This window comes from Melospiza georgiana, chromosome 12 (genome assembly GCF_028018845.1).
Source record: "Melospiza georgiana isolate bMelGeo1 chromosome 12, bMelGeo1.pri, whole genome shotgun sequence".
In the NCBI taxonomy this organism is placed as follows: Eukaryota; Metazoa; Chordata; class Aves; order Passeriformes; family Passerellidae; genus Melospiza; species Melospiza georgiana.
Window position 1 is genome coordinate 19336715 of NC_080441.1, and position 26423 is coordinate 19363137.

Consider the following 26423-nt stretch of genomic DNA (forward strand, 5'->3'; position numbering starts at 1 on the left):
CGGGGCGTGAAGGGAGGGAGCGAGGAAAGAGAGAACCGAGGGGACCGCGCCGGGGTGGCCGCGGGTCGGGGGGCTCGGGGGAACCGGCACCCCGCCCGCACCGCCGGGATCCGCCGCCGCTGGGCTGGGGAAAGACAAAGCGCTTTCTTTGGAGCCAAAACCCTGCCGGTGCCCGTGCAGAGCGGGAGCGTCCGGAGCCGCGGTGACAGCCCCGGGCATCGCCGGGTCCCGCAGCCGGACCCACGCGGGGCCCCGCCTGCCAAGCGAGCCCGCGGGGCTGCCGGGACAGCAGCCGCGGCCAAAGCGTCCCCGCCAGGCACCCGGGGGAGCGGGACCTGGAAGCGCTCAGGGAGCAAAGCATCCCGGCCAGGGGCTGCAGGGCCCCGAGGGAACGGAACCACTGGAGCACCGGCACCAGGCACGACGGGGATACGGAAGCGGCTCGGGGTGAAGGGCTGGGTGTCTCGGTGGCACAGAGAAGGGGGTGGCTGTGGGGAGGGCTGGGGCCGAAAGCAGAGGCTGAGCAGCCCCATGCCCCGCTGCTGGCCATGTTTGGCACAGGTGGCCGGGCCGTGCCGGCACGGGAAGCGCTTGGCACCGATGGCTCTCGTTGGGGACAATGCAGAAAACCGGCCGGCGCAGGGCCAGGCTGCCCCAGGTACTGCTGTCCCTGTGCTGCGTGCGGGGACACGTGGCTGACGCTGTTGCTCATCTCCTCAGGGCCGCTGGCGAAGGCGCCGGACGGGAAGGGTGCCCAGGGCGGCCTCGCCCGGAGGCTGGTGCGGCCGCGGGGGGCGCGGCGCGGGCCCGGCCCGCGGCCCGGGGGCTGGCGCAGGACCCGGCGGCCCCGGCCCCGGCTCTCCCACAAGGGCCCCATGCCCTTCTGAGCCAGGTGAGGTGCAGGGGGGCACGGGGGCCGCGGGGAAACGTGGGACGGTGCCGTGAGGGAACTCATTAACTTGGGCTTGCTCTCGTTGCAGGGCTGCCACCGGCCTTCCACGGACACGGCTTCCATTGCTCGCACCGTGTTCTCGCCTGATCCGCTCATCCTCCGGCCCTGAGCCTGGAGCTCCTCCTGTGAGCCCTGGGCCGACCCCACCTTCTCCCGGGGCTGGCCCTGCGGCCCCGGTGCCATGTCTGCCGCTGTGGGTGCGTTCTGCCCCTCCTCACTGCCTCGAAGGGCCGGCTGGGTCGGGGTTGCCCACAGAGGGGCCAGGGTTGCCACGATGCCCTGTCCCTTTGGGCACGGAACTGGCTCGGGCATTGGCCTGCTGGGATCACAGGCTTTGTGCAAAGCACTTTGTCAGGCAGAGCAGCTTCTCCTCAGGGTGTGTGATCTCCCTGGGGTCCTGCCCCAGCCCTGTCTGTCACCCCCATCCCAGGGTGACAAGCACACAGCTTGTCCTGGGTCTATTTATTCCCATGGTGCTCATCCCACACCCTGGTGAGTTGCCCTCCCTTTCCCGCTGGCAGACTCACCTCGTGGTGGAGTGGGGTGCCCACCCAGGACACACTGTGGGGCCCTGGGCCCCTCTGCTTCATGCCATGGGGCGGTAGGAATGGGGGGCACTGGGGTCTCTGTCAAGCTCTGCCACACACCAAAGGAGGGGCCCTGGCTCTGAGCTGGTCCCTGCTGATTGTCTCTTGTGTCTGTAAAGATTTATTCCATGTAAATACATCTTTATAATAAAGAGTTATGATTATTAACTCAGTAAATGCTGATTTCTGGAAGGGCAGGTAGGGGTTGCTCTCCTGCTGGTGGAGGGATCTCAGGTCCCTCTGCTGCCTCCTGGGGCTGTCTATAGGCACTGGGGGTCATGGCTGGGGCCATGGCAGCCCCTTTCCCAGTTCAGTGATGGCAGAGAAGGTGTGAAGCCATGTGCTGAGCCTGTGGAATTGGCAAGGAGGATGGGAAAACAGAGGTCAGAGGGGCTGGGAGATGGAGGAGGGGATGCTGGAAGGGCACAGGGATCCTGGTCTTCCTGGGCATCCCTGTCCCTTGTGTTCAGTCACTGCTATCCCTGGCATCCCTGTTTCTGGTGTCCCTGTCCCTGGTATCCCTGGCATTCCTCCCCTTCGTGTCCCCACCCCACGGGGCTGGGTGTGAGCAGGACCCATATGGGGGGCCCGGGGGTCAAAGGGATGGGGACTGAGGGTCCCAGTAGGACCCTGCAGATGGAGAGGAGGAGCTGAGCCCTGCAAAGGGATGGGACCCCACGGGACAGGGCACCCCCAGCCGTGGCTGGGACGCTGGGAGAGGGGGTGCCCATGCGGGGCATGTTTGCCCATGCAAACGTGACTGTTTGCAGGGGGCTGCCCACGTCCCGGCACGGGGCTGCGGGTAGGGGTCGGCAGTGCCGGCGGGGAGGGGGTTAAGGGGCTGAGGAGGAGCGGAAGGGCTGCAGCTGCGGGCTGGGGAAGCTCCGGGACCCAGCTGGCCTCCATGAGCTCATCCGCCGGGAGCGGGAGGGATGCGCTGCCCGGCCCCGCGCCAGCCGCCGCGCCCGCCGCACGATCCCCGAGCCCCGCCGGCCGCGGGGCCCTGCGAGCCACGGCCGCCCCGAGAGACTCTGCCACCCCCACGCGGCTTCACGGCCACCCCGCGAGTTACTGCCAGTGCCTGCCCACTGCCCAGTCCTGTCCTGGGGCAGGACACGGTGCCCCAGGCACAGCCCCCTGCAGCTGCCCCCAGCTCCAGCTCTGGGATGTTGGGGGGTTATTGTTCCTCCATTGCCAGCCTACAGTGCTGCTGCTACTGGTTTGAACTGGGAGGGCTCTCCCCCTGCACTTCAAATTGCCCCTCTGTGCCCGTGCTCTGCCTCCCCAGCTGCAGCAGCAGGTACCTTGCCCAAGAGGTGTGGCGAGGTCCCTGCCTGGGCACGGCCAGGACTGGCAGTGGGGGCCCAGCAGACCCTTGGAGGAACTGCTGTGGCCATGGCAGCAAGGCAGAGATGTCCCACGTCCTCCAGGCATTGCCCAGCCCCAAGTGCTTGGGCTGCAGCCAGGGGCGGCACAGCTGGGCCCTGACCCCAGCCCTCCTGCACCAGCCTGAAAGGAGGAGGCCAGGGAGCACCTCCTGGCTGGGCTGTGGCCAGCCTGGAAGGAGGAAAAGGCTTCTGGGCCGGGAGACCTAAGGAATCTCTGGCTCTTCCTGGCCTGGCTGGCTGCCCACAGGCAGGTGGGAGCTGCTGAGCTCGGCCGTGCTCCCTGTGCCTCGCGTGCCACGGCACTGCCAGAGCTCCTGTACTGCAACGGGAGGGGGGCAGAGTGGGCAGTGGGCACAGGGGCAGTGCTGGGGACATGGGCAGAGGCACGGGGCGGTCCTGTCCCCCCTGCTGTGCAAGCAGGGTCTGTCCTGGCAGGGCAAAGATGGGCTCTGCCAGGTTGCAGCTCACTGAGCGAGGAAAGAGGGATGCCAGGGGCACAGGGAGAGCGCTGAGCCCTGCGCTCCTTGGGGACCTCTGGATGTCCCCGGGGGGGACAGGAGAGCTCACTGCCCACCTAGGGCTGGCAAGGGATGTTCAGTGTGGCTGTGGGACAGCACCAGCTCCTCCAGCACCACCACCTGGGTACCACCAGCATCCCTCAGTGCCCATGTTCATGGCGGGCTGAAGCATGAGACCCCCGGAGCTGCACCCCAACATCCTCCAGGGTCCCCCACAAGGATCCCTGCACCCTCCTGAGGAGGAGCACGGGCAGGCCCAGGGTCTGTCCCATCCCCAGGGAGCATCAGAGCTTCCCTCTCGCTCCGGCATTTCCGCCGGCAGTGGCAGGAATGCGGTGGCCGCGGGAACAATGCCGGCACCTAGCGCTGGTCACCTCGGTGACAGCACGGGAGCAGCTGCCAGGCACAGCCCTGCTCCCAAGGAGCCGGCAGGAAGCAGATGGAGATGACACCGGCGGCCATTTCCTGCAGCAGGACGTGCGGGTTTCTCCAGCACGCTGCCCTGGCTGGCCCAGCAGGGCCTTGGGCACACAGGCATCGCTGCTCCGGGCTGCCAAAGCCCTGTGCCACACACGGGCACCAGCACCCTGCTGCACCCGGCCGGACCCAGCGCCATCTCCACCCTGGAGGGGCACATGCCACCACCCACTGTGGGACGGGCACTGCGCTGCAGTGCCAGCACATCAGGGGCGCACCCAGGAGCTCAACCAGCAGGAGCCAGTGGCACGGGACCTTCTGCCACTGTCTCCAGCTGTGCCCAGCACACTCTTGAAGTGGCTGGGGGAGAGCCCAGCCCTCAGGTGTCCCCAGAGTGAGCCTGGAGCTCCAGGCAGGGCTCTATGACAGTGCAGAACTGCATGAGGAAGGGCAGGTGTGCCCTGCACAGCCCCCAGGCCTTGCACAATGAAGGTTTATTTGGAACGAACAGTTTCCCAATAAATTATGTAATTTAAAAATTTTAAGGATAAGAAAAAGGCAAAAGGGAGGGGAGCCTGCAGCAGCTCAGCCAGTGCATGGGGACCACAGGGCCACATGATACCCTGGGCTGAGCCCAGGCACCAGCAGGGGCTCTGTGACCACAACCTCCTCCCCTTGGCTTTGGCCTCCCGCACCTGAGGCCACATGGCCCCACAGGCCTTAGTGTTTCAGTGGGACAGGCCACTCTTGCACCCTCAGTCACCAGCCCCAGGGCTGTCTCCTCAACCAGCTGTGTGACCCTTGCACAGCAGCTGCCATGCACAGCCCCCCCAGCTGCTTCTCTGGACCCTGAGGAGCATTTGTGGCTCCTTTCAATCCCCCAAAACCCACACCCTCTGCTAGCACCCCAGGAAGGAGACAACGGACTCCATCTAGAGGCACCTGGTGACCCAGCCTGTCCTACCCCCACACTGTAAGCTGGGCGAGAGGGACAGGGGTCCCATCCTGCTCCAAATGCACAGGACAGCCCAGGGGGAGCAGAGGGCAGCTCATGGCTCTACCTGACCCTGGGCACTGCGAGCCACCCACCATCCTGTGTCCTTGGGGGAAGCTGGGGCAGGGAAGGGAGAGGAAAGTGAGGGCAGAGTGGGGGGTGCAGGGACAGACTGGTGTGCTGAGGCCCTGTGTCCTGGGAGGGAGGGGAGAGGGGAAAGGCCATGCTGAAGGGGAGAGGCCAAACGTCCAAACAACCTTCCTGGGTCAGCACGGTCCATAGCACAGTGATGGCATCGGGGCTGGCACGGCTGTGTGGCAGAGGGTGGCACACGTCCCACAGCAGTCTGGGGTGATGTACACGCCAGCACACATACCTGGCACTGGAGGGACGCAGAGTGCCACGGCCTCCAAGAGCACCAGCCATCCCCACCTTCCTCCACAGCAGCTCTTGGGAGATGGAGGTGACACAGAGAGAAGCGTGACCTGGGAACCGGTGATACTGCCACGGGACGATGGGCGCTGGCACAGTGCTCGGGTATCGACAGATCCACCTGGCTCCCAGGGCAAGCCGGAGGCTCCAGAGGTGGATGGCAGTGCAATGAGCGTGCAGGTCCTCTGCAGCGTGGGGCATGGCGTGGCAAGGAGGGGGAACTGTCCCTTCCCACTGTAAACACGGCACTTGGAGAGCTTCGAGCCTTTACCCCTCGCAGCTGTCAGAGGCCCGGCCGGAGCGCGGGCCCGCCTTTGGCACACGGCACGAGTCACTCCTCGTCCCCGCTGAGCAGGAAGCTGTAGAGGAAGTTGATGGCACGCTGGCGATCCTGCTGGCTCTGCCTGGCCATCAGGTTGGGCGGAGGGCGCAGGAGGAGGCTGGAGAACAGGGCAGCTGTGGAGGCAGGTAAAATCAGTCACCGGTGAGGAACAAAGACCCTGGGAGGCACAGAAGGGGCTGGGATGGAGCGAGGGCCGCAGAGAAACCACACTCACCGATCATGGTAGCACTGACGTTGTTGTCCTCCGAGTACTTGAGCAGCTCCCGCAGGAAGGACATCAGGTACCGAAACACGTTGCGGTGGCAGCTCGGCAGCTGAAGGATCACCTGCAAGGAAATGGTGTCAGGAAGCTCTCCCAGCTCCCACTGCTGCAGCCTGCGTATGTGTGGCACTCCAACTTACCCACAGCTGCAGCCTAGTACCGATGGCACTTGTGGGCTGTGGCTCCTGGTGACACCGCTTCAAGGAAAGCTGTGTCACCAGGAAAAAGTCCCCAGTGCCCTGTGGCTGCTTCCTGCTTGTTTCCAGTTGGATCTCAGCTCTCACTGCCCCAAAACTTCCCCCTCTGCTCAGGGACATGCTTGACCTGGCCTGCTGCCCCACCAGCTGTTAAGAGCCATGCACAGCCCTCCATGAAGGACAGGAATTGTAGCTCTGAGCAGGTGCTGAAGCCCTCAGGACCAGGAGTGGCTTGGCCCCTCCCCGTTCCCCATGTGCTCAGGGTAAGACAGGGCTCACTTGGGGTCCCTCTGGAAGAGTTGCCCCCTCTCCCAGAGCCACTGTGGGCCCCCAGGCAGGGAGCAGGGCCCAGGCAGGTCCAGAGGCATGGCACAGCCCACGGCAGCAGGAGCTGCCCTGAGCTGGCAGCAGACGCACCTGTCGGCACAGCCGGCTGCTGTGGGACCCCTCCAGGCAGCGCTGGTACAGCTCATAGCAGATCACAGGCTCTGGCAGAGCCTCCAGGAAGATGAGGAGAGCTTCAGCCACAGAGTGATTACTGCCCGCTGGAGGGCTCGGAATCAAGGGTCATGCTGAGCACAGAGATCCCCTCCCTCCCCAGATGCTCATCTCACAGGAGGTCACACAAGTTCCCTGCCTGTCTAACCTCTCCTCCTCCTCCTTCTCCTCCACTGTCCCCCATCCATGAAAAACCCTGCACTGCATTTCCCACCCTCTGGCTACACAGAAGCCCCCTGCTCCATTAGATTCTTCTCCAGACTATGCTCTTCAGTACCCCAGCTCCTGCACTTGGCACAGCCCTGCAGAAGCTTCCAGAGCTCCCGGCTGCTTTGGCCAGCACAGATTCAACTTTGAGAGAGGTTGTGGGGGGCCCAAGGGGAGCCCATCCCTGCCAGGAACCCTGCCAGGTAAAGGTGACAGACAAGCTCTCCCGAGAGTGATCTGTCCCAGCAGAGCTGAGATCCATCACGGAAGGATACGGATTGTCTCGGGAATGCTGGTGTCCAGGCAGTCAATGATCTGCTCCAGCTCTTCCTGCATGCCTGGAGTCTGGAACAGGTCCTCCTGTCAAAAACAGCACAGGGATGGAGTAAGTCACTTTCCCCACAAAGGCTGAGGCACATGGTGACTCCCAGTGAATGGTGAACCCTGGGACACCCAGCCAGTGCTTTGAGCACAGGGAAAAGCCTTGCCCTGTAAACACCAAAGTGGAGCTGATCACCAGGTGTGTGTGAGGAACCAGGCCACCAGGAGAGCTCCAGTGTGGCAGAGGCCCCCTCCCTCACCCTCCCTCTCACCTGGTGGAGGGCATGCTTGAATAGGTGGTCCACCAAGAGCCAGATCTCCTTTGGCACCTGCAGCGGCACCTCACTTGCTTCCTCACTGTCCAGGGAGCCCATCTGCAGGATGGATTTCTCCTGGGGAGAAAGCACACAAGGGCTCAGGGAAACCTCATCCCCTTCTGCCTCACTCCCTTAGTCACTGGTAGGGAAAGTGGGGACAGGGAAGCAGCACGACCCTGGGGTGCTCCAGCCCTGAATCACTTGCACAGCACCAGCCATTGCCCCACAGGTCCTGGCTCCTCTTCCTTCTGCTGCCCCATGGAACAACCTGCCCGGTCTCTCCAGCAGCCCCAGCCCCCTCAGAGCCCCAGGAGGTGGCTCTGGCTGCCCACGGTGCCCCGGCCCCATGCCAGCTCCCACCCTGCAGCCAGCAGAGGCTGGGACCCAGCCAGTCCCTGTGTGGGGAGCCCAGTCCTGTCCCCACCCAGCCCACGCCTTCCCTGCCCCGGGTGCTCCAGCCACGGCTGCTCCCAGCGCTCTGCAACTGTCCTGACTCCTGAAGCTTCTTCCTCCATTTTCCCAAGGAGAGCTCTCACTGAGTGCAGGCCACCACTGTCACAGTTCCTGCTTACTCCTGTGGAGCAGCTGACGTGCTCCATGGCTCAGATGTCTCCATCACACCAAGCTTTAACCGGATCCACGTCCTTGGCTTGATTTTACTCTCACTTCATGATCACTCACATTCCTGTGACTTCCAAGGAGGAAGCCATGCCCAGCACTCCCAAAGCACCCAGGAACCAGCACAAGCAGGAACACAACCCCGCCACCAGCAGAGGAGTCCAAAAGCCACACAGAAAGCACCTCACACCAGCTGAGGCAAAACTGCCATGGCTGTCCCTGCAGCACACACAGCCACTGACAGCAGCCAGGGGCGGCTTCCCTGCAATGCCCAGAGACACACCAAGCTGACACAAGCCCAGGTGACACGGGCAGTAGCCCCAGCTGCCACACAGCACAGCTCTGCCCTGCACAGCACCAGCTCTGACCCTGCCAGCAGATGAGGAGTCACGGCTGCACAGCTGCCTCGCTCAGCCACATGCACTGGCATGGTCGGGCAGCAGCATGTCAGGCAAGAGCATTACAGAATTCCTCTAAAAGGGAAGGGGGGAGAGCTGCAGACCTTCTCCCAGGTCTGTGGACACTCTTCCCAGGCTGAGGCCCTTCTACAGAACTCCCCTGTCAGGGCATCACTGGAGCCAAGCGCTGGAGCAGCCCTTTGCATGACTGGGGGAGCTGTGGAGACCCCCCTACAGGGGATCCCAGGTGTTCAGAGAAGGGGAGAAGGCTCCAGGCGCCTCGGGGCAGACGAGAAGGAAGAGAGGGAGGAGCAGGGGGAGGAGGCGGGCGCGCCTTGGCCGGGCCCCGAGCGCCCTCTCCTGCCGCGTGTGAGCAAGGGAGGCACGCCTCGTCCTTCCCACGGCAAGATGCTCCCAAAAATCAAAACTCCTCCCTTCTCCTCTGCCAGGAGGGAGTATGTGAGCTTCATGAACACCCGAGCTTGATCCCCTCTTGGAGAGGAAACATTCCTTCCCTCTCCTGTTGTGCTCTGCCACTGTGACAGCCCAGAGATGAACAACTCCCCCAGACTGGGAAGCCGGTGCAGAACCAGCTCGAACAAGTTACAAATGTCAGAGCCAGCACAGGGAGAGTTAATGACCATCCCCAGCATCTCCCACTTGCTCTCCCAGGGAAGTTTTCCTTGCTTGGCTCCAGCACCAAGCATGGGTGCCAAGGGAAGCAGTGATCCCGCTCGGGCATTGTGGCCATCAGAGCAGCAGTCCCAGCTCCACTGCTTGGGGAGGCACAGCAACATCCACCTCCTGCACAAGGCCCTCCCTCGGCCTCCACAGGGACACAACCAGATGGAAGGAACAAAAGACCCGAGTTTCCTCCTCTAGCCCTCTTCTCACAGGTCTGAGAGGATGCTGTGGTGAATCCCTCCTCATGGTCAGATGTATGTCAAAGGCTGCCAGTCTTTTTTGGCAATATCCAGCACTGCTGTTAGGATCAAGAAAGTAATTTTTTTCCTCCCAAAGCAAATTTGATGAGCTTCAACACTGCAGTTGGGCTTGGCTCTGGGGTCACTCTATGCTTCTCCATGCCCTCATCCAGCCCACAGCTGTGCTAAGAAGCTTTGCTGGCAGCCGTGTCCCCTCTGTGCTCCCCTCCCCTTCCCTCTGCCACAGAAAACAAGGGAAAAGCTCCCATTCTTTACAAACACACCACTGAGAAGCGGACTGCCAAGCAGCAATTGCTCGTGTTACCTTTTCTAAGAAGCTGTCTTCTTCCTGAGAGCAGCAGCAAAGAGAGGAGAGGAAAAAGTGTGGTTAAGAGGGAGAAAGCACTCTCGGATCAACTCTTGTGATTAAGCAGAAGCCTAATTTGCATTACAAGAACCCACTGAACACCAGGTCCTTCACACATTTTGCTGACACGGCCAAAGTTAAACCTGTGGTGAGAGATTTGCCTGCCAATTAACAACAATCCTGCTCATAAGATGCACAGCCTCATCAGGATTTCTGGAAAGCCCTCCAAGGGGCTTAGACAGCACTCTTCACTGGCTGGGCCATGGGCAGGTGAGATGTGTCCACCAAGAAGAAGTTCCCTAGTCACAATCACTGTCCCTACATTATTTCAGCCATCTTCCCTTGTGACCAGGCCAGAGATAAAACGTTCCCTGGGCTAAATCTGCGTTTCTGAGTGTGTGGCAGCTGTGGAGCTCACAGGGCCCCTAAGCAGCTTTTGGTACAGTCAGGGAAATGAGGGTTTGTGCTCAAACCCGGCTGCTGCTGCTGCAGCCTAAGAGCATTAGCATTGCACAGAGAGGAGTGTGCCAAGCCCTCCGGCAGCACAGCCAAGCCCTCAGCATCCCCAAACAGCCATCCCTGTAGAGCCAGGGCCGGCTGGACACTGCTCATAGGTCTGCAGGAGGAAACAGAAGCAGGCTGTTCATGCTGAGTCCTGGCAGATTGACCTTTTGGGGTGGGAACAGCCCCAGCGCATTCCCAGGCTGAGCTGCGAGCAGCTGCAGCTCCCAGGGCACAGGGACACCAGGAGGGAGGAGCATCTCAGGGTCCCCTGTGGCTTCTGCAGCGCCTGCTTCCTCTGGAGCCTGCCTGAATTCTAACAGAGCCACAACAGACTGTCCTCTTCCTGAGAACAGCTTGCTTCCAACAGGAGCTGGCACAGGTTTCTCTCCTGAGGCACAGGGGGAGGGACACACTCTCAGGTTTGGGAGGGCAGACAGCCACCTGCACGTTTTGTAACGGGTGAGTCATGTCCACCTCACCCCCCAGCCTGAGCCTGGCTGCTCATCTCTCCACAGAATCACAGAGTGGTTTGGGTTGGGAGGGAGTTAAAGCTCATCTCATTCCACTCTCCTGTCATGGGCAGGGACATCTTCCACTATCCCAGGTTGCTCCAAGCCCCTTCCAACCTGGCAGGGAATTGGGCAGCTCTGGGCAAACAGTGCCAGGGCCTCCCCACGCTTTCAGGGAACAATTTCTCCCTAATGTTGAGCCTTCGGCACGATCTGCTCCACAAGACTCACCTGCCCCTGACAGGGGTTCTTCAAGAGGCTTTTTAAAACCCAAAATAGCATTCCAAGAAATGATCAAGGATGAGACACTAATACTGAAATCCCAAAGGAGAGGTGCTCAAGTGACAGCAGCCATGTCAGCGTCTCCCTCCTTGGAGAACCAGGAAAGCCATTCCCAGACAAACTCCCACCTGCACGGTGCTATCCTGCACCACCTACCTCAGCCCCTCAGAGACTGGATCTCCAGACCTCTCTCCACTGAAACAGACAGAAAAAGTCTAGCCAGGCTGAGGAAGATGTTTGGTCCAGTGAAGGATGAGCCCATGTAAGTGAAGAAGGTTCTTAATGCACACACACTGCCAGCCTCACAGAGCCTGAGCAGCACCAAAACTCAGGGAACTGCACCCAAATGCTCCAGCTTGCAGGGCAGGCAGCCCCAGCACCACTGGCCCAGGCAGTAAGTGATCAGCTTGGTCTGATTCCAAGGATTTCTCAGCTCACAGGTAAAATCAGAACTAAAAAACTTAAAATATGCCCCCATGCCCATAAGGAGAGCTGTGTCCCTGCTGCATACACTGGAGCAGGTGCTCCTTGCTGACTGTTTTGCCTGCTTTATTTCTAGATGTTTCACTGAGTAGCAGGAGAAGGAAATCTATAGATGGAAGGAGAAGAAGCCTCAGTGGACTCGTACAAATCTAACAGTGTGTTCTGTGAGGGCAGAGCCAAGAGCCTGGGCCCAAATTCCTCTCTATCAAGCAAGAAGTTGGTGCTGAGCTGGAAAAAGCAGGTAGAAAAGCAAACGAGGCCAGTGAAATGTTCCAGACCCACTTCTAGAACAAGACTGACAATAACCAAATCCTCAGAAATCTGAGGAGCCTGAAGCCTGGATCGGTTGCTTGACCTGAGGAGGCAAACACTGTATCTTGCCACCTGCATCCTGCCTAGCCTGATTAGTGTGTTAAAAAGTCAAAATTCTCATATAAATAGACTCCTCTGTATATTGGACTTGTGAGAAAAGTAGATACCTACAATAAAAGATGGGAACTGGAAGAGGCAGGGAGAGGCACTGGACAACTGCTGAAGGGATAAGAAAATGTGGAAACAACGGGAGTGGAGGCTGGCAAATCTAGGGAGGTGGAAAAGCAGCAGCTTACTGGACAAAAAGCCCCTCATGTAAGGGTGAGACTGTGAGACAGGAGAGGAGAGGAAAGATATCACATGGTAGAGAGCCTCAAACAATAGGGCTGAGCTTTCAGGTGGAGAGAAAGAAAGGACTCTCCTGCCTGAACAAGAATGGGGACATGAACTGGCACACTGAGGAGCTGCTGCACCTCACTGGAACATGGCCAGGTAAGGCAGTAAGGAGAGATGAATGAAACCAGCCTGGAAATCAGAATTACATCCCCAAAATGGGACAACCCCAGAAACAGCTGAGAGTACCCAAAACAAGAGGTGACTAGGGCACCACTGCACCCTCTCCCATGCACACAATGAGCTGTGGGAGAAGGAAAATTGATGTTGGGGGCTGGCATAGGCTTGGAAGAGGAACAGTTTGCTGCACCACAGAGAGATCTCTCCCTGATGAGCTCTCTCTCACCCGAGGCATTATCTCTCACTGCGGTTGGTGTGGGAGGAAATGGCCAGAGAGGCTGTGACATTGCTCATCTGCTGAGCTGTGTCCTTCAGCACCCCACACCCCACACTTTGGTCCTTCTGCTTGCTCTTCCCCTGAGCAGAGGGAAGGTATCCAGAAGGAAAAGGCCTCCAAGGCACTCACCAAAGCAAAAGAAGCCCATATACCTCGGATGAGAGGACCCTAATCACATCTCTTATGACACTGCAGTGCCACCCAGCTGAGCCTGCCAGCACCAGTAACACCAACATGAGGTGCTGGGATCACTTTTTCATCCCATCAAACAATATTCAGATCCCCCTGAGAAAAAAGGGATAAAGTACAGGCTGTCAAAACCCCTGGCTGTGGTAAGCAGGGAGAATAAAAGAGCACCTCAAGCTCTGTGAAGTCACTCATCTCAGAGCCAGCACAGACAACCTGACCTGCAGGTACTGCTCCTGCTTTTGGGAGCAATCAGGAGGGAATCAGGCTTCTCTAGGTTAGAACAGCCACTTCAGAACTCACCAGGTCTATGAGTTTGGTGACTGGAACTTCTCGGATTGGTCGCTTCATCCGGCACAAGGCCTCGAGCGAAGTGCCAAAGCAGCTGGGCAGGTAGGTCCCACTGATGGTCAGGAAATAGTCCTTCCCTCGGTCCAGGTGCAGGACAAGAATATCCTCAATTTTATCCTCGCCAGAGTTCAGCAGGGTGACTGAGTCCTTGCTGACGTATACGTCCAGGGAGATCTCTGTGCTCTCATCTGCAACACACTGCAGTGCTCAAGAACACACAGACACTCTCCAAAAGGGATGATGGGGACAAACATACAGTGCAAGGGACAAAGGCCACAACAGAAAAGACAGACAAGACTGATGGCAAGGAAGGTGGGACACAGGAAAGACAGGAAGGACTGAATGGAGATGGGATGGGGGGGTCTACAGCACTACACTCACCTGGCTCCAGGTAACCTTCACAAGGCTCAGCCCGAAGCCATGGCTTGCAGTAGTGGCTGTCATTGAGCTTTGGGATGAAGGAGAAGTGACAGGTGACTTGCCCATTATTGGTAATCTGGAACTTCTGTTTCTGCAGCTGACGGAACTTCACGTTCTCAAACTCAAACTGTAGAGCAAAAAGAAATCAAGTGATATTAGTGGCCAGGATATGGCCCATGGCCAGCCCTCCACAGACTCTGCACTGGCCCCCTGAGGCTGAGAGGAGCCCATCTAATGCAGAATTCCTCACACAAGTCCTGCCAAAGAGCCAAGACAACATGTCCTCGCTAACCCAATTCCTGACCATAAGATAAAGGATAGAGGTCAGTTTTCTATAATCCAGTTAAGTGAAACAAGGTCTTTGAAAGAAGTTCTGGCACTTTGAAGGTTGCTGTGTTTGGGCAGAGACAGTGATTCCAGTTTCATCCTCACCTCTCTCCTGCTCAGCTCTAGTGAAGGAAGAAAGTCATTCTCCATCCTGTCCATTATACGAACAATATCTTCAAACAGCTTCCGATACTTCTGCTCATCCACAACCTTCACCTGTGGGACACAAAAAACACTCAACAAAACTTCTGACTGGCCTTCACAGGAACTCTCTTGATCATGAGTGAGCTGCAGAAGTGAATTATTTCTCTAAGCACTTGCTTCTGTAGCTGCAAGGCTGAGAGAGTTCACACACATGTGCGCAGTCCCAAGCTGCATCTACAACTTTACACAGATTTCACCCTGCAGGTGTTACCAGGGTCTGTCTGGCCACTGGTCACACAACTGAGAGACAACTGGAGGCAACCTCTGTGAGACAACAATGGCATGCTGCAGCACTCCTCGTGATTGTCCAGAGGGAAAGGAGAAAAGCCTTTCTTTAAATAGACTAAGCCTATTCCACTCAGCGCAGGTGAGGCACACCTGAAGTGCTGTGTCTGGTTCTGGGTTCCCCAGTACAGGAGAGACACGGAGCCCCTGGAGTGGGGCCAGCAAAAACTACAGAGATGCTAAAGTGCCTGGAGCATCTCCCTTACAGGGAAAGGCTGAGGGGGCTGGGGCTGTTCACCCTAAAGAGGAGACACAGCTGAGAGGGGCTCTGTCTGTTCCTGACTGCAGGGAGGGCTCAGAGCAGGGCCCAGCCTCTACTCTGTGGGGCCCAGCAATGGCACAAGAGGCATGGGCAGGAACTGATCCCAAGACGTTTCACCTGAATGTGAGGAAGAACAACTTCACTGTGTGGGTGACAGAGCACTGAAATTGATTTCCCAGAGAGGCTGTGAAATCTCCCTCAATGGAGAGAGTCCAGAACTGCCTGGACACAATCCTGTGCCATGTGCTCTACGATGGCCTTGCTGGAGCAGGGAGATGGGACCCAACAACCCACTGTGGTTGCTTCCAACCTGACCCATTCTGTGACCTGAGCCACCCAGGGAGCAGGAGGCAGCAAAAATGGACATGGAGTGTCCTCATTTGCTGTGCCAAAAAACCTGAATTTGCTGTCACCCTCCACTGAAGCCATCCAGGTGTGAACCAGATGACACATCTGATGCAGGTACAGCCAGGTCCAGGCTGCTGCTGTGTCTCCGTGTGGAGGAGGGAACAGCAGGACTCAGGCATTCCCGTGCTGCCAGATGCAGCGCCCCCACAGCGGGCACACCTCAGCTGGGCTCATGTGTCCTCTTGCAACAGCCTGAGCAGAGCTGCCCTGACTCTGTCACCGCCTCCCACAGCAATGCCTGGAATGCCTGGCAGCGCTGGGATCCTGCCCAACAAACACACAAACCCACCCCGATGCGGAACAGGGCGCTGACAGGCTTGTGGTCACTGGTCTTGAGCTCCATGTGGCTGCAGTACCGGAGCTGACTGACGTCCCCTCCTCTCCAAAGGATCCGATCGCACCACGCTGGCACACGACACTTACCACTACAAAGAAACACAGGTTACCAGGGCAATCCAACAATCCTATCAAGCCATCCAAGCTGTTCCTCTTCCCAACAAGGCAGCTCCCTCCACCCGCATCATCACAGCAGTGATGGCATGAACTCCTATCACTTACCCCAACTTGAATTCTGTTACTTCTTCTGCTCTCTCCCCCTTTCCCAATACAGCAGATAAAATTCCCATCCTTTCCAGCACCAGGAAACAAAATAACCCTCAGTCAAGCCCACCACAGCCTGAACCCATGTGTGCTGTGACCCAAGCTACATGACTTTCTTGTGCTGCCAGACCTTTCTGCTGACAATCCAACCCATGGCTTATTGCTTCCACTCCAGAAAGTCTACTCAGTGACTACTATTATGTTGTGAAGCCTGAATCCTGGGTTATCCTTCTTCAGATTAATTACTGTGGTGATTCATAAACATGGCAAGTCAAGTTCAATCATTACATGGTTTGAAAGTTCTTCTTGGGAGTTTCTCCCTTTGGAGCAGCCCCTGCAGCAGATGCAGCCGTGTCTGTGGGAGGCACCAAGCAGGAACCACAGCTGCTATCACAGTGCAGCCACCCTGTGGGTGTGCAAGTCAGGGGACAGGGTGACTCAGAGAGCCTGTTTCCTTAGCTCTTTAATTCCTTTTTTATACTGTTTGCCTGTCCCTGGTAATAGAAAAAGGCCCCAGTGCAGGGTCACCTGAGCTCACACTTCACCTGCCTTCATCCAGCGGGATCAGCAGCTACAGAGGTTTAAGGGATGTGCCTGCTCAATGTACACAGGGGCTGCTCATTGCAGAAAGCAGGAAAGAAAGGAAGGCCAAACATAACACTGACAAGTATGCACAGTTCTAAGAAGCAGGAAATCAAATTTTGCGAGAAAATGTGTTTCATGCCATAGGTAAATACACCCCGTTGCACCAATGTACCTGGAGTCCCAGCGATCTGTTTTAGAGTCATACTTATACGTGGGGATGAATTTAATATCTCCCTCCATGAAATCTGCAAATGCTTTCTTCTGAGTGCGCTGAATATTCAGCTAAAGCAGAAAAAAAAGCTTTAAAAAGGAAAAAAAACAAACCAAACCAAACCCAAGAAACCCTCCCTTGCCACAGCAGTGTTAGAGAGCAGATCTACAGGCAGAGCAACCGTGGCTGTGGCCATTCTGTGGGATTCACAGACAACCCCAAACTGCCTCTCAGACCTCTCACACCTTTAACACACAAGTGGAAAGTTTCCCAAACAGACCCAGTACAAATGAGCATCATACTGCTCACCAGACCATGCAGGCAGCATCGAGCAGGAGTTAAGGGAAATATTAATTACTAATGCTTTCATCAGTTTTCAGGCTTAGGATTGCCATCATTAATTGCTCCCTACCAATCATTTTAGCAAGAGCCTCCAGGATTGCACTTGCCTGACAACCTGACACCATCCTCCTTTGCTCCTTTCCTCTTCTGGATGTTTTCCTCAGTAAGACCTAAGCTACGGCTGTTTCCTGAACAAAGCTCTGTAGTACAGCAAAAATGAGCTACAGAGGACAACCAACCAAATTTATTGTTAAACTGTGTCAGAGGTGACACTGCACCACTGCTGTTCATGGTTCCCAGGTGAAACCCTTCCCCTGAAAGGGACCTGCCACCACCTTCCGTGTGCTGCAGGGAAGGTGACAGCACAGAATTCAGGTCAAACTGGCTGAGCAGATTTGGGCTCCAAATCAATACCTCTTTCACAACACTGATCACAGCAGCTTTTGTTGCTGTTACAAATGCTTGTGTTCAGCTTGTGGAGGGAACTCCTGCACTAAGACACAGACTCACTTACACAGTGACTGCCTGAGTTACCCAGTTACCCCAGTATGGACAATTTGGTTTTGTTAGGGGGATGTTGCAACCAGCATACCCAGAGCTCTGTCAGGGTCCAGTGTCTATGTCTGTGTCCAGACCCTTATTGCAGTGTGCAATGGAATTATGTAGGTTGGAAAAGCCCTCCAAAACCATTGAGTCGAATGGTTCCTCCAGCACTGTCAAGGCCCCACCTAACCTATGTCCCCACGTGCCACCTCTACATGTCTGTTAAATCCCTCCAGGAATGGGGACATCACTGCCCTGGGCAGTCTGTACCATGGCTGGACAGCATTTCCCATTAAAAAAATTTTTCCTAATATCCAACCTGAACCTCTCCTGGCACAACTTGAGGCCATTTCCCCTTGTCCTCCCAGTTGTTACCTGGGAGAAGAGACCAACCCTGACCTGTCCTCTCAGGGAGCTGTAGAGAGCGAGAAGATCCCCCTGAGCCTTCTTTTCTCCAGGCTGAGCCCCTGCAGCTGCTCCTCATCAGATCTGTGCTCCAACCCCATCCCCAGCTCCATGTCTGCCAGCTCCTCCCTAGCAGAGGCACCTCCCAAACCAAGATGACCTCCCAGGGATGGGGTGAATGTGAGCAAGTTCACTGACCTGGTCATAAGTCAGCAGTTTCTGAAGTTCGTTCTTGCCGATGAGATTCTTCACTTCACTGGCATCCAGCAGACACAGCCTGTAGTTCAGGTCTCCCAGCCAGATAACAACACTGCAAACAAAGATACACAAACAATCATGGAATGGTCTGGTTTGGAAATGAGCTTAAACCTCATCTTGTACCAGCTGGGCAGGGACACCTTCCACTCTCCCAGGTTGCTCCAAGAGAACAGCACTGACTCTAATGAAGCAACACCACTGTTCACACAAAATCCAGCTGGTGTTGAGGATCTTCTCATATTAAGAAGAGAGTCATGGTGGAGCTCACTAAGCAAAGTCAGCCTGCCAGCCAGCAGGACAGGTGAGGCATCTGCAGGGTTATCCCTCATTACACCCTGCTTTTATCTGTTGGTTTTTCACTGCCTTTCCTTCAACCAGAGCAGGCCACTGCTGCACCACCTACTGAGCCAAGACCGCCTGACACAGAATTAGCAGGAGCAGAATCAGGGTCCTGGAGGTTACAACCTTTTAGACATTGTTTCCCATCCCTGCAATCAGCCATACCTCACCAGCACCTGCTCCCACCCCGCTCCTCTCCAGGCTTCCAAACAGGCCTACAGCCTTCTTGCTATCAGCAGCTACAGAAGGACTCATGGGATGCACTCTTCACTCCATAAAGGTTTCCTTTAAAGATTAAAATTTAAACCCCTTGCTAGTACCAAAGCTCTTCCTGTTTATAGTCAAACATCAACATTTCCATTAGTGGATTATCAAGGATAATCTAATATTGTAAGGTTTTTTTCTGTACTAATCCACTCTACATTTTTGTTTTTAAATGGTTTAAGCATTAATTACAGAAATACCAACCATTTGAATTCTGTTTAGGCCTGCTGAAAAGGAAGTTATACACAAACACAAGGAGAGGGACACTGGGCACAGGTGCATAAGGCACTGCAACAAGGAGGTGACCAGTCTGTCTGCAGGAACTGCAGCACACCACAGCCCACAGGATTTCACATTTTTTTATTAAGCCAGAAAACTTATCTGCATGAAACCTCCTGCTGCTGCAGTTCTGACTTGACTGGGGTTACTCAACACCACTGCCAAAGGGTACAACTCACTCGTGCTTCATGATGTTGAGCTCAGACAGGCAGTCTGAGCTGGGGATCAGGAAGCTCATCCGGGCACAGATGTCCTTGTAGTCCTGGTTTCGACGCTCAAAGTCCTCCACGTGGGCAGCCAGGTGGGAGTTGACAACACAGAACGTGGTGTTGTAGAACATGAACCTGATGGCCACACCACCCTTGTTGCCCTAGGGACAGGAGGGACCAGTGGGGAGTGGGTGGCAGGTGAGGGGACTGGGATGGCACAGGTGAACCAGACCAGACTGTGCCACTTCTTGCACGGACACAGGGAAGCAACAAGCTGGCCTTGGTGACTCACCATCTTTCCCATGACTCCTGTGCCCACAGACTCTGTCACAATCTCTCTGATATTGCTCAGATGATCCTTCTTAGCAAATATGAGCAACATCATCCCAACCAGGCGGACCATTTGCACCTGCAAAAATAAACGGGATCCTGAATTCCCAGAGAGGCAGCGGGAATGCAGTTCTGATCTGCTCTGCCTGATGCTCTGCTGTTCTGGCTCTCCCTGTTCCTCATGTTCTCTACTCAACCCCTAATTGCAACAACAGAACCCAAAGGGTCTCCTGTCCTGAACAGCAACGTTCTTGGGGTCCATCTGTTTCTGCCCAGGAGCTGCCAGCAGTGCGGAGCCCACTGCATTCCCTACTCCGGTCCCTCCCTACAGCAGGGTGGGCAATGAGAAACTGAATAAATGCCCAGCAAGTTTGTGACTCGGGGCTCAGCCCTTGCCGTGCTCTAGCCAGCACAAACAGAGAGCTCCAGCCAGGCCCAGGGCTGGGGCTGTCCTGAGGCTGCAGATGCAGTGGGGGTCAGAGCCCACCTTGGCTTACTGCAGACTCCAGTGCAGAGGGGAATGGACAGAGATGCTCCTATTTCCCTGAGGCAGACGTGCCTGATGTATGGGGTAGCAAAAAGCATCTCTGAGCTGCATAGACTGACTCATTCTCAGGAAATACTTGTTCCCTAAAGCCCAGGGCCTCTCTGGATCTGAGCAGATATCTGCTCCCACAGAGTTCAGCCCACAGAGGCTAACACCGTGCTCATGTGCCCTGTCCCAATGGGGATCTCAGGTCTGCTGCTGATCTTTTACATGTGCTAAGCCAACACTGCCCAGTCTGTGACCTTCCTGCACCTCCAAAACAGTGGTACCATCCCTGTGAAACAGTGGCATCACCACTCTGAAACAATGACAAGGCCTCACCTGCTTGAGCACAGTCTGCATGCTCACCTCTATGCACAGAAACATTCACATGTGTTGGGATTAAGTCTATGGAGTGAGGAACGAAGCTGAGAGCAGAGAATTTGGCTGCAGGGGCCCAGCACCCGGTGTGCTCTGCAGGAGCAGAATTTGCAGGTGACCACAAGCCTTATCTACAGCTTCAGCCACTTCCCCCTCCTGCAGCCCTATCCTGCACTCTCCCTTTCACTACAGTGGGAGAAATTCACCCAAAACTAAAGTGAAGCAAAGGGAGGAGAGGGAGCAGGAACCTCTGCAGTTCAGACCCTGACTCCTGGCTCCCCTTGACAGGTCTCAGCTCAGCAAGATACTCTATTCCCTGTTTCATTTCCTGTAACATCTGCTCACAGCAAGCAGGATGGGGTGTGACAGCAAACACACGGGCTGAGGAAGAAAGAAAGAGAAACCCATTCATGTATTCAGGACTGGTCCCTGAAGCAGAAAGGTTTGTCATAGCAGAGATAAAAGATAGAGTGTCTTGCTCTAAACCAGCCAGAACAAAGTCCTGCTGCCACAGCTGAAGCAATTCTGACTCAAGGCAGCAGCATCCAGAAGATTTCACTTCATAAATCATCCCATTCCTTTAGAGAAAATATATTCACTTAATTTACCAGCACAGGACACACCTGGCTTCTATAGTACAGGATGAGAAGGTAATATAGGTAGAGAATTTGAACCTGCTGCTTCCCTTACACCTATCTCCTATTTGATAAAGGTATTGTGGTCCCCACCTTTACAAATTTCTACTTCAAAGGACAATATTTCTTACAGCTGTGGTGCAGAAACAGACTCTCCAGATTTAATCTGACACATCTGACAGATGCCCAGGCATGCACATGCCCAGTATCACACTTGGTTTCTCCAAGCCTTGCTCCTTGGACAGGGAGGAAAAGGGAGGCTCTTTTCCTTTTTCCTTCCTTCCCATCATGCCAGCTCCATGACAAGCCCCCATGCCACTGAGCACAACTCACTTTCTTGTATTTGGCCTTAGGGTGCAGGGACCTCTCCACAGCAGACAGCCACTCCTGTTCCTTCGTAGAATCAAGGTAGAAAAAAGCCTCCGTGCTGAGGTCCAGCTCCTGGAACCTGGAAACCCAAGAGCTTAGCACCTCCAGCCTTCCTGCACATCCTCCTCTTCCTACAGAAATGTGAAACCTCCAACAACAGCCCTTGGAGGAACAGCTCTTTATGGTCACCTGCTAAATAAAGCAGTAGAATTTCCCCATGTGCCTTTGAGATCCCACCCCAAGCCCCCAGCAACCCCTTCCCTGAGAAACACCACTTTAGGCAGAGGACAAGGAGCGAGCTCTGCAGATACCTCCAGGAAAATCTATTGTCATGCTAGCTTTGTTCAGCCTGATCCTCTGCCTCATCCAATGGCTTTCTGCCCTCAGACAGACCCCGTGTGACACAGCTCAGCTCTGTGCAGCCTCTGAGAGCATGACAGGAACCTAAATCCAACCCAGCCCTCCTGGATCCCCCCAGCTGCTCACCCAATGCAGTAGAAGTCAGGAGGCTCCATGTCATACACCAGCCATGGGCTCAAGAAGCTGTCAGGAGACTGCCCATTCACATTCCATGTACCCACAAAGAACCTGCAACACAAACACAGCTGAGCTGTTAAAAACACAATGCAAACCACAGCAGCACAGCAGTGTTCTGGCTGGAAGCGTGCACCATGAGCTGTCCCTACATGGAGCAATGACTGCCATGGGGGAACTGAAAGTCACAGAATCACTGAGGCTGGAAAAGACCTCCAGGATCATTGAGTCCAAGCTGTGTCCAGTCCCCACCTTGTCACCCAGCCCAGAGCTCTGAGTGCCATGTCTAGGCATTCCCTGCACACCTCCAGAGATGGGGACTCCAGACCTCCCTGGGCAGCCCCTGCCAATGCCTGACCACCTTCCCGTGAAGAAATTCCTCCTGGTGTCCAACCTGAGCCTTTCCTGGTGCAGTCTGAGGCCATTTCCTCTTGTATTCTCCCTTGCTCCCTGGGAGCAGAGCCCGATCCCCCTGGCTGCCCCCTCCTGTCAGGGAGTTGGGGAGAGCCAGAAAGTCACCCTGAGCCTCCTCTTCTCGAAGCTGAGGCTTCCCTGCTCCCTCAGCTGCTCCTCAAAGATTCTCCCAGGCTTGGCTCCCTCCCAGTGACACTGCTCTCAGAGTGGAGTAGGGCATTCCACCAGCAAACATCTGGCTCTTTTAACATCACATCACGAGGGGCAACACCACGACACTATGGTGGGACATCTGTCTTCACTCTTTCTGCCCATCTGCTCCAGCCTTACCAAGGCTCAGGAGATCTGACATACACAGAGATAACACAAAAGCAGCAGCTGCTCCATGGACACAAGACTTTTGGTTGTACCATCCTCACTGGCCACCTGAGCTGCAACCCATCACCAGCTGCCGGGGTCCAATCTGGGTGAGATCCAGGCTCAAAGGAGAGATCCCACAGCTCTGTCCTTCCCTCCCAGCTCTCACCTGAAGTTGTGCAGGTTGATGTAGGCCTTCTCCCTCTTGGCCAGCACATGTTTGATGAGTCCCTCTCTCTGCCCCGACTGTGTGCTGGGCAAAAACATCTTGCGCATGGTGTTTGTCACCTTGGGCTGGTCTCTGGATGCACCTTCTCTCTCTCTATGAAATCTAGGAAGGAAGCAAGAGCAGCACTAGAACTAGTTCTGCTGTCTAGGAAGAAAAGTAAAAAAGGGAACAGATCCCCTACATTACTTACTGCTTATTGTGAGGGACAGGAGGAGGTGGGGGTTCCCGTCGAGATCCCGTCTGGTGGTTCTGCATGTTCCTTTTCTCTTCTAGGCTCAGCGTGTTGAAGTCATCCTCAAACCCCAGAGCTCCTGTAATGAAAAAATCCAAGAAAAACACCCTGAGAAACAACCTGAAAGAGCTCAGATCAAGAAGGGAAAAAATGTAACTTCACAGAAAGCAAAAAACCAAATGACAGTAGGAATACATCAACTGTGTGACCCTGGAAATGGGAGAAAGGGGCTAACCACAAGGCAAGGCAGGAAGGAGCTTAACATGCACAAACCAAGGGTGAAAATAGCACTCAGGAAGGAATTAACAGACAAGGAAGCGTGGCCAGACCCAGCTCCTACCCTGGGCACCCCAGCACTGCACAGGCCCTGAAAGCCAACTGTACCTGGAGACAGACCTGTGAGGCTCTTCTCCACCTGGTGCCAAATGGCTGAGTCCTTAGGTTCAGGAAGAGATGCTTTCAGGTGGGCTGGAAAAAAACCCATCCCTGTCAGAAACTGCTGGCAGAGGATTTCACATGCACAGGGACAACTCTGCTCACCTTCCTGTATGCTCTGCACTTCTGACAGGAACCCCAAGCAGCGCTCCTCGTCAGGGATCTCGAAGAGCCGCTCTGGTGCTGCCTCACCCTGGATCCTGACCTTGCAGCCTGCTTCAAACACACTCACTGAGTCAGCCCAGGCTGCCTCAGAGCCCCCAGGCTTCCCACCCAGCTTCCAGATGCTGTTTGTGATAGAAACCTGCACCTAAGTTACCCTCCCTGTGCTTCTGAGGTCCCCCCACCCTGCTTGGGGTATCCCCAGCACATTCTCCTGGCTTTAGGAATCCTCCCTACGGCAATTTTGCAAAGAGCTCTAAAAGCACGAAGAAGAACTTGAGACATTTTGACCATTTGCATTTCAAACCTTGTCTGTCATGGCAATGTCCTGTCCCATGTGTCATGAATGTCATGACACAGGCAGATGATAATATCAGAGGGAAAACCATCCTGTTTGAGCAGAGGACAAACACAGAGCCTGGGGGAAGACTGGAAGGCAAAACAAGCACCAGTGGCTGTTCCCTGACAGGATCTTTAGCTACACCACTGCCCTTATGAAACTTACTGTTTGTAGCTATATCAATCAGCAGAGTCTCTTCTGCCTCTAGAAAAGAGAAAGGCAGGATCAGTAGAGCTGACGCTGGATGCTGCAGTAATTGAGGACTCATCTAATTACACCACCAGCCATGAGAGAGTCCTGACAGGAACAGAGAGCTCTCATTTACATCTGTACATTCCTAACGGTTCTGGCAGAGAGAACCTGGACAGTCACCTCCCAACAAGTGTCCCAGGGAGATTCCCACCACACAGTTCTCATACACCTGGATGGTTTTTCCCCATCCGTGCAGCTACTTTGGGAAAGACCAACTTGACAAGGAACTTCAGAGCTTCTCTACAGAGCAAGACCTGGGACAGAACATCCCTGAGCTGCACACAAGGGAATGAGCAAATACAGAAAAAAGGACTTTTACTCCTCACAAGGATTTGCCCCAGGGTCACTTGTTGCTATTTAAGTTCTTCCAAGACAAGGTCTAAAACCCTTCCTCATCCAACAGGTGGGATGCTGAGAGCTTGCTAGACCATAGGAAATTTAGATGCAAACATGCAGGAAAAGGCAACAGCTCCCCACTCTTGGCTTGGCAGAGACTCTGAGAGACAGACACCAAATTCCAGACCCTGAAACCAGGTTCTGCATGTGTTGGCTCTGTGTGATGCCAAGCCCAACACGCACTGGAGCCAGCCAAGTTCCTCACAAGTGCATGCTGACATGGAATGACAACTTGCTTGGATGAGGAACAAGGGGATGCCATAAAATGTGACTTGCTGTTTCACAAGGAAAGGATTCAATCTGCTGTGCCTCAGGAGACAGGTCAGGAAACACCATTAGATTGAAGGTTTGAGGATGAACAGCAGGGGATTCTCAACCTTCCCCCCAGCAGTCAATACCTTGCACACATTTAAAACGGCTATTGATGGGAATATAATCCGGATCAGAGTTTTCTTTCTCCTGGGAGCGAATAACGACCCTGCAGACAGAAGGAAGGCTTATAAAAACCCGGCAGCCACGCACACAAACGGAAGCTGCGTGTACAGAGACACTGTTTGATTTTTATCGTTAAACTTCTGGGGCAGGAGGAGGAAAAAGGCAACGAAGGTGAGACCGTGCAGGACGCGGATACCCCGGGGAAGAAGTACGAGCTGCTGAACTCTCCGTGCCACGGGGCAGGGCCAACACCGGGATGGAGCGGCTCTGGCTGCCGGAGGAGCACCGGGCAGTCGGGAAGGCACCTCCGCAGCGCCGGTGCCGCGGGTCCGAGCCCGCAGGGTGAGGGGAGCCCGCCGGGGGAGCACGCAGGGATCCCGAGAGTCACGACGGCTGCGGCCGCTCGGCGAAGAACCGAGCCGTGCACGGGCACGGCGAGTCCCGCCCCGGCCCCGCCGCGGCGGTACCGACCGAGGTGAGCCGGGCCCCGCCACGCTCGCACTCACCCGTAGCGGCCGGCCCGCCGCTCCAGGCCGAGCACGCACGGCTCCCGCCGCCCGGCCAGCACCTCCGTGCCAGCAACGCTCTGCGCCGCAGTTAAGGAAACCTCCGGTCACCGGCCTGCCCCGCCCCACCGCACCCCCGCCCGCCCGGCCCCTCGCGCCCGCTGGATACGAGCAGGCCGCAGCCCGCGGCGCGCGCCTCCATGGCGGCGCTCGGTCTCCCGGCGACTCCGCGCTGGGCACGGGCGCGGAGCAAAGCAGCGCCCGCCGCCGCCGCGCCCCCTGCTGGCGGGAGGACCCCACCGCCCGTGCCCGTGACGTGCGCCGATTGCGCGGCAGGAACCGGGAGCGCAGCGGGGGCGGGGGACCTGTGGATCTGCCGGGTTCCCCTGGATGTCCCGCAGCTCACTTCCCACCGCGCGGCGGGAAATGGAGCAGCCGGGACCGGCGCTCGTCCGGGTATTGCCCCAAACCGGGAGCAGCGCTCGACCCTGCCCATTTCCTCCCATCCCCGGCGTTGATTGGCTGCAGGCGCTGCTGATTTACATGTGGCGCGGTGCAGGTCGGGAAGGGCCGGGTTCGAAGCGCAGGGCGGCAGCGCTGGCAGCATGGCCGCTCCTGGGCTGGGAGAGGCGGCGGTGGCGGAAGAGGAGCGGTACCGGGGGTGAGCGGGGACGGGGCTGAGCGGCCGAGGAGGCTGGGGAGGGCTGCGGCCGGGCCGGGCCGGGGGTGGCGGTGGTGGGTTGGTGGTCCAGGGTGTAGCCCGGGCCTGGCCACCCGGTGCTCACGGTGACTC

General features: G+C 56.3%; 1 protein-coding gene across 6 annotated transcripts; it reads right to left on the bottom strand.

Moving 5' to 3' along the window:
• Positions 1–1668: 1668 nt before the first annotated feature.
• OCRL (OCRL inositol polyphosphate-5-phosphatase) lies at positions 1669–25838 on the bottom strand. 6 transcript variants are annotated; one of them, XR_009115108.1, is made up of 25 exons: positions 25800–25838; positions 25631–25710; positions 25088–25167; positions 24207–24245; positions 23645–23755; positions 23489–23572; positions 23063–23183; positions 22813–22974; positions 21825–21926; positions 21303–21417; positions 19390–19506; positions 19068–19258; positions 17947–18058; positions 16420–16529; positions 15352–15487; positions 14009–14119; positions 13538–13703; positions 13109–13344; positions 9698–9721; positions 7389–7508; positions 7071–7155; positions 6508–6635; positions 5846–5957; positions 5233–5744; positions 1669–1888 (listed from the first exon to the last, which is right to left on the bottom strand). XR_009115108.1 is itself a non-coding variant. In XM_058032441.1 (24 exons), the coding sequence occupies exons 1-24, from the start codon at positions 25830–25832 to the stop codon at positions 5620–5622; spliced, it is 2697 nt and encodes an 898-aa protein (XP_057888424.1). In that variant the 5' UTR covers positions 25833–25838; the 3' UTR covers positions 2627–5619. The 6 variants fall into 6 exon arrangements, 5 of the variants coding, with proteins under 5 accessions (XP_057888425.1, XP_057888424.1, XP_057888423.1 ...); XM_058032441.1 differs by lacking the exon at positions 1669–1888 and having other exon boundaries at positions 2627–5744; positions 23645–23752; XM_058032440.1 differs by lacking the exon at positions 1669–1888 and having other exon boundaries at positions 2627–5744.
• Between the last annotated feature and the right edge of the window lie 585 nt (positions 25839–26423).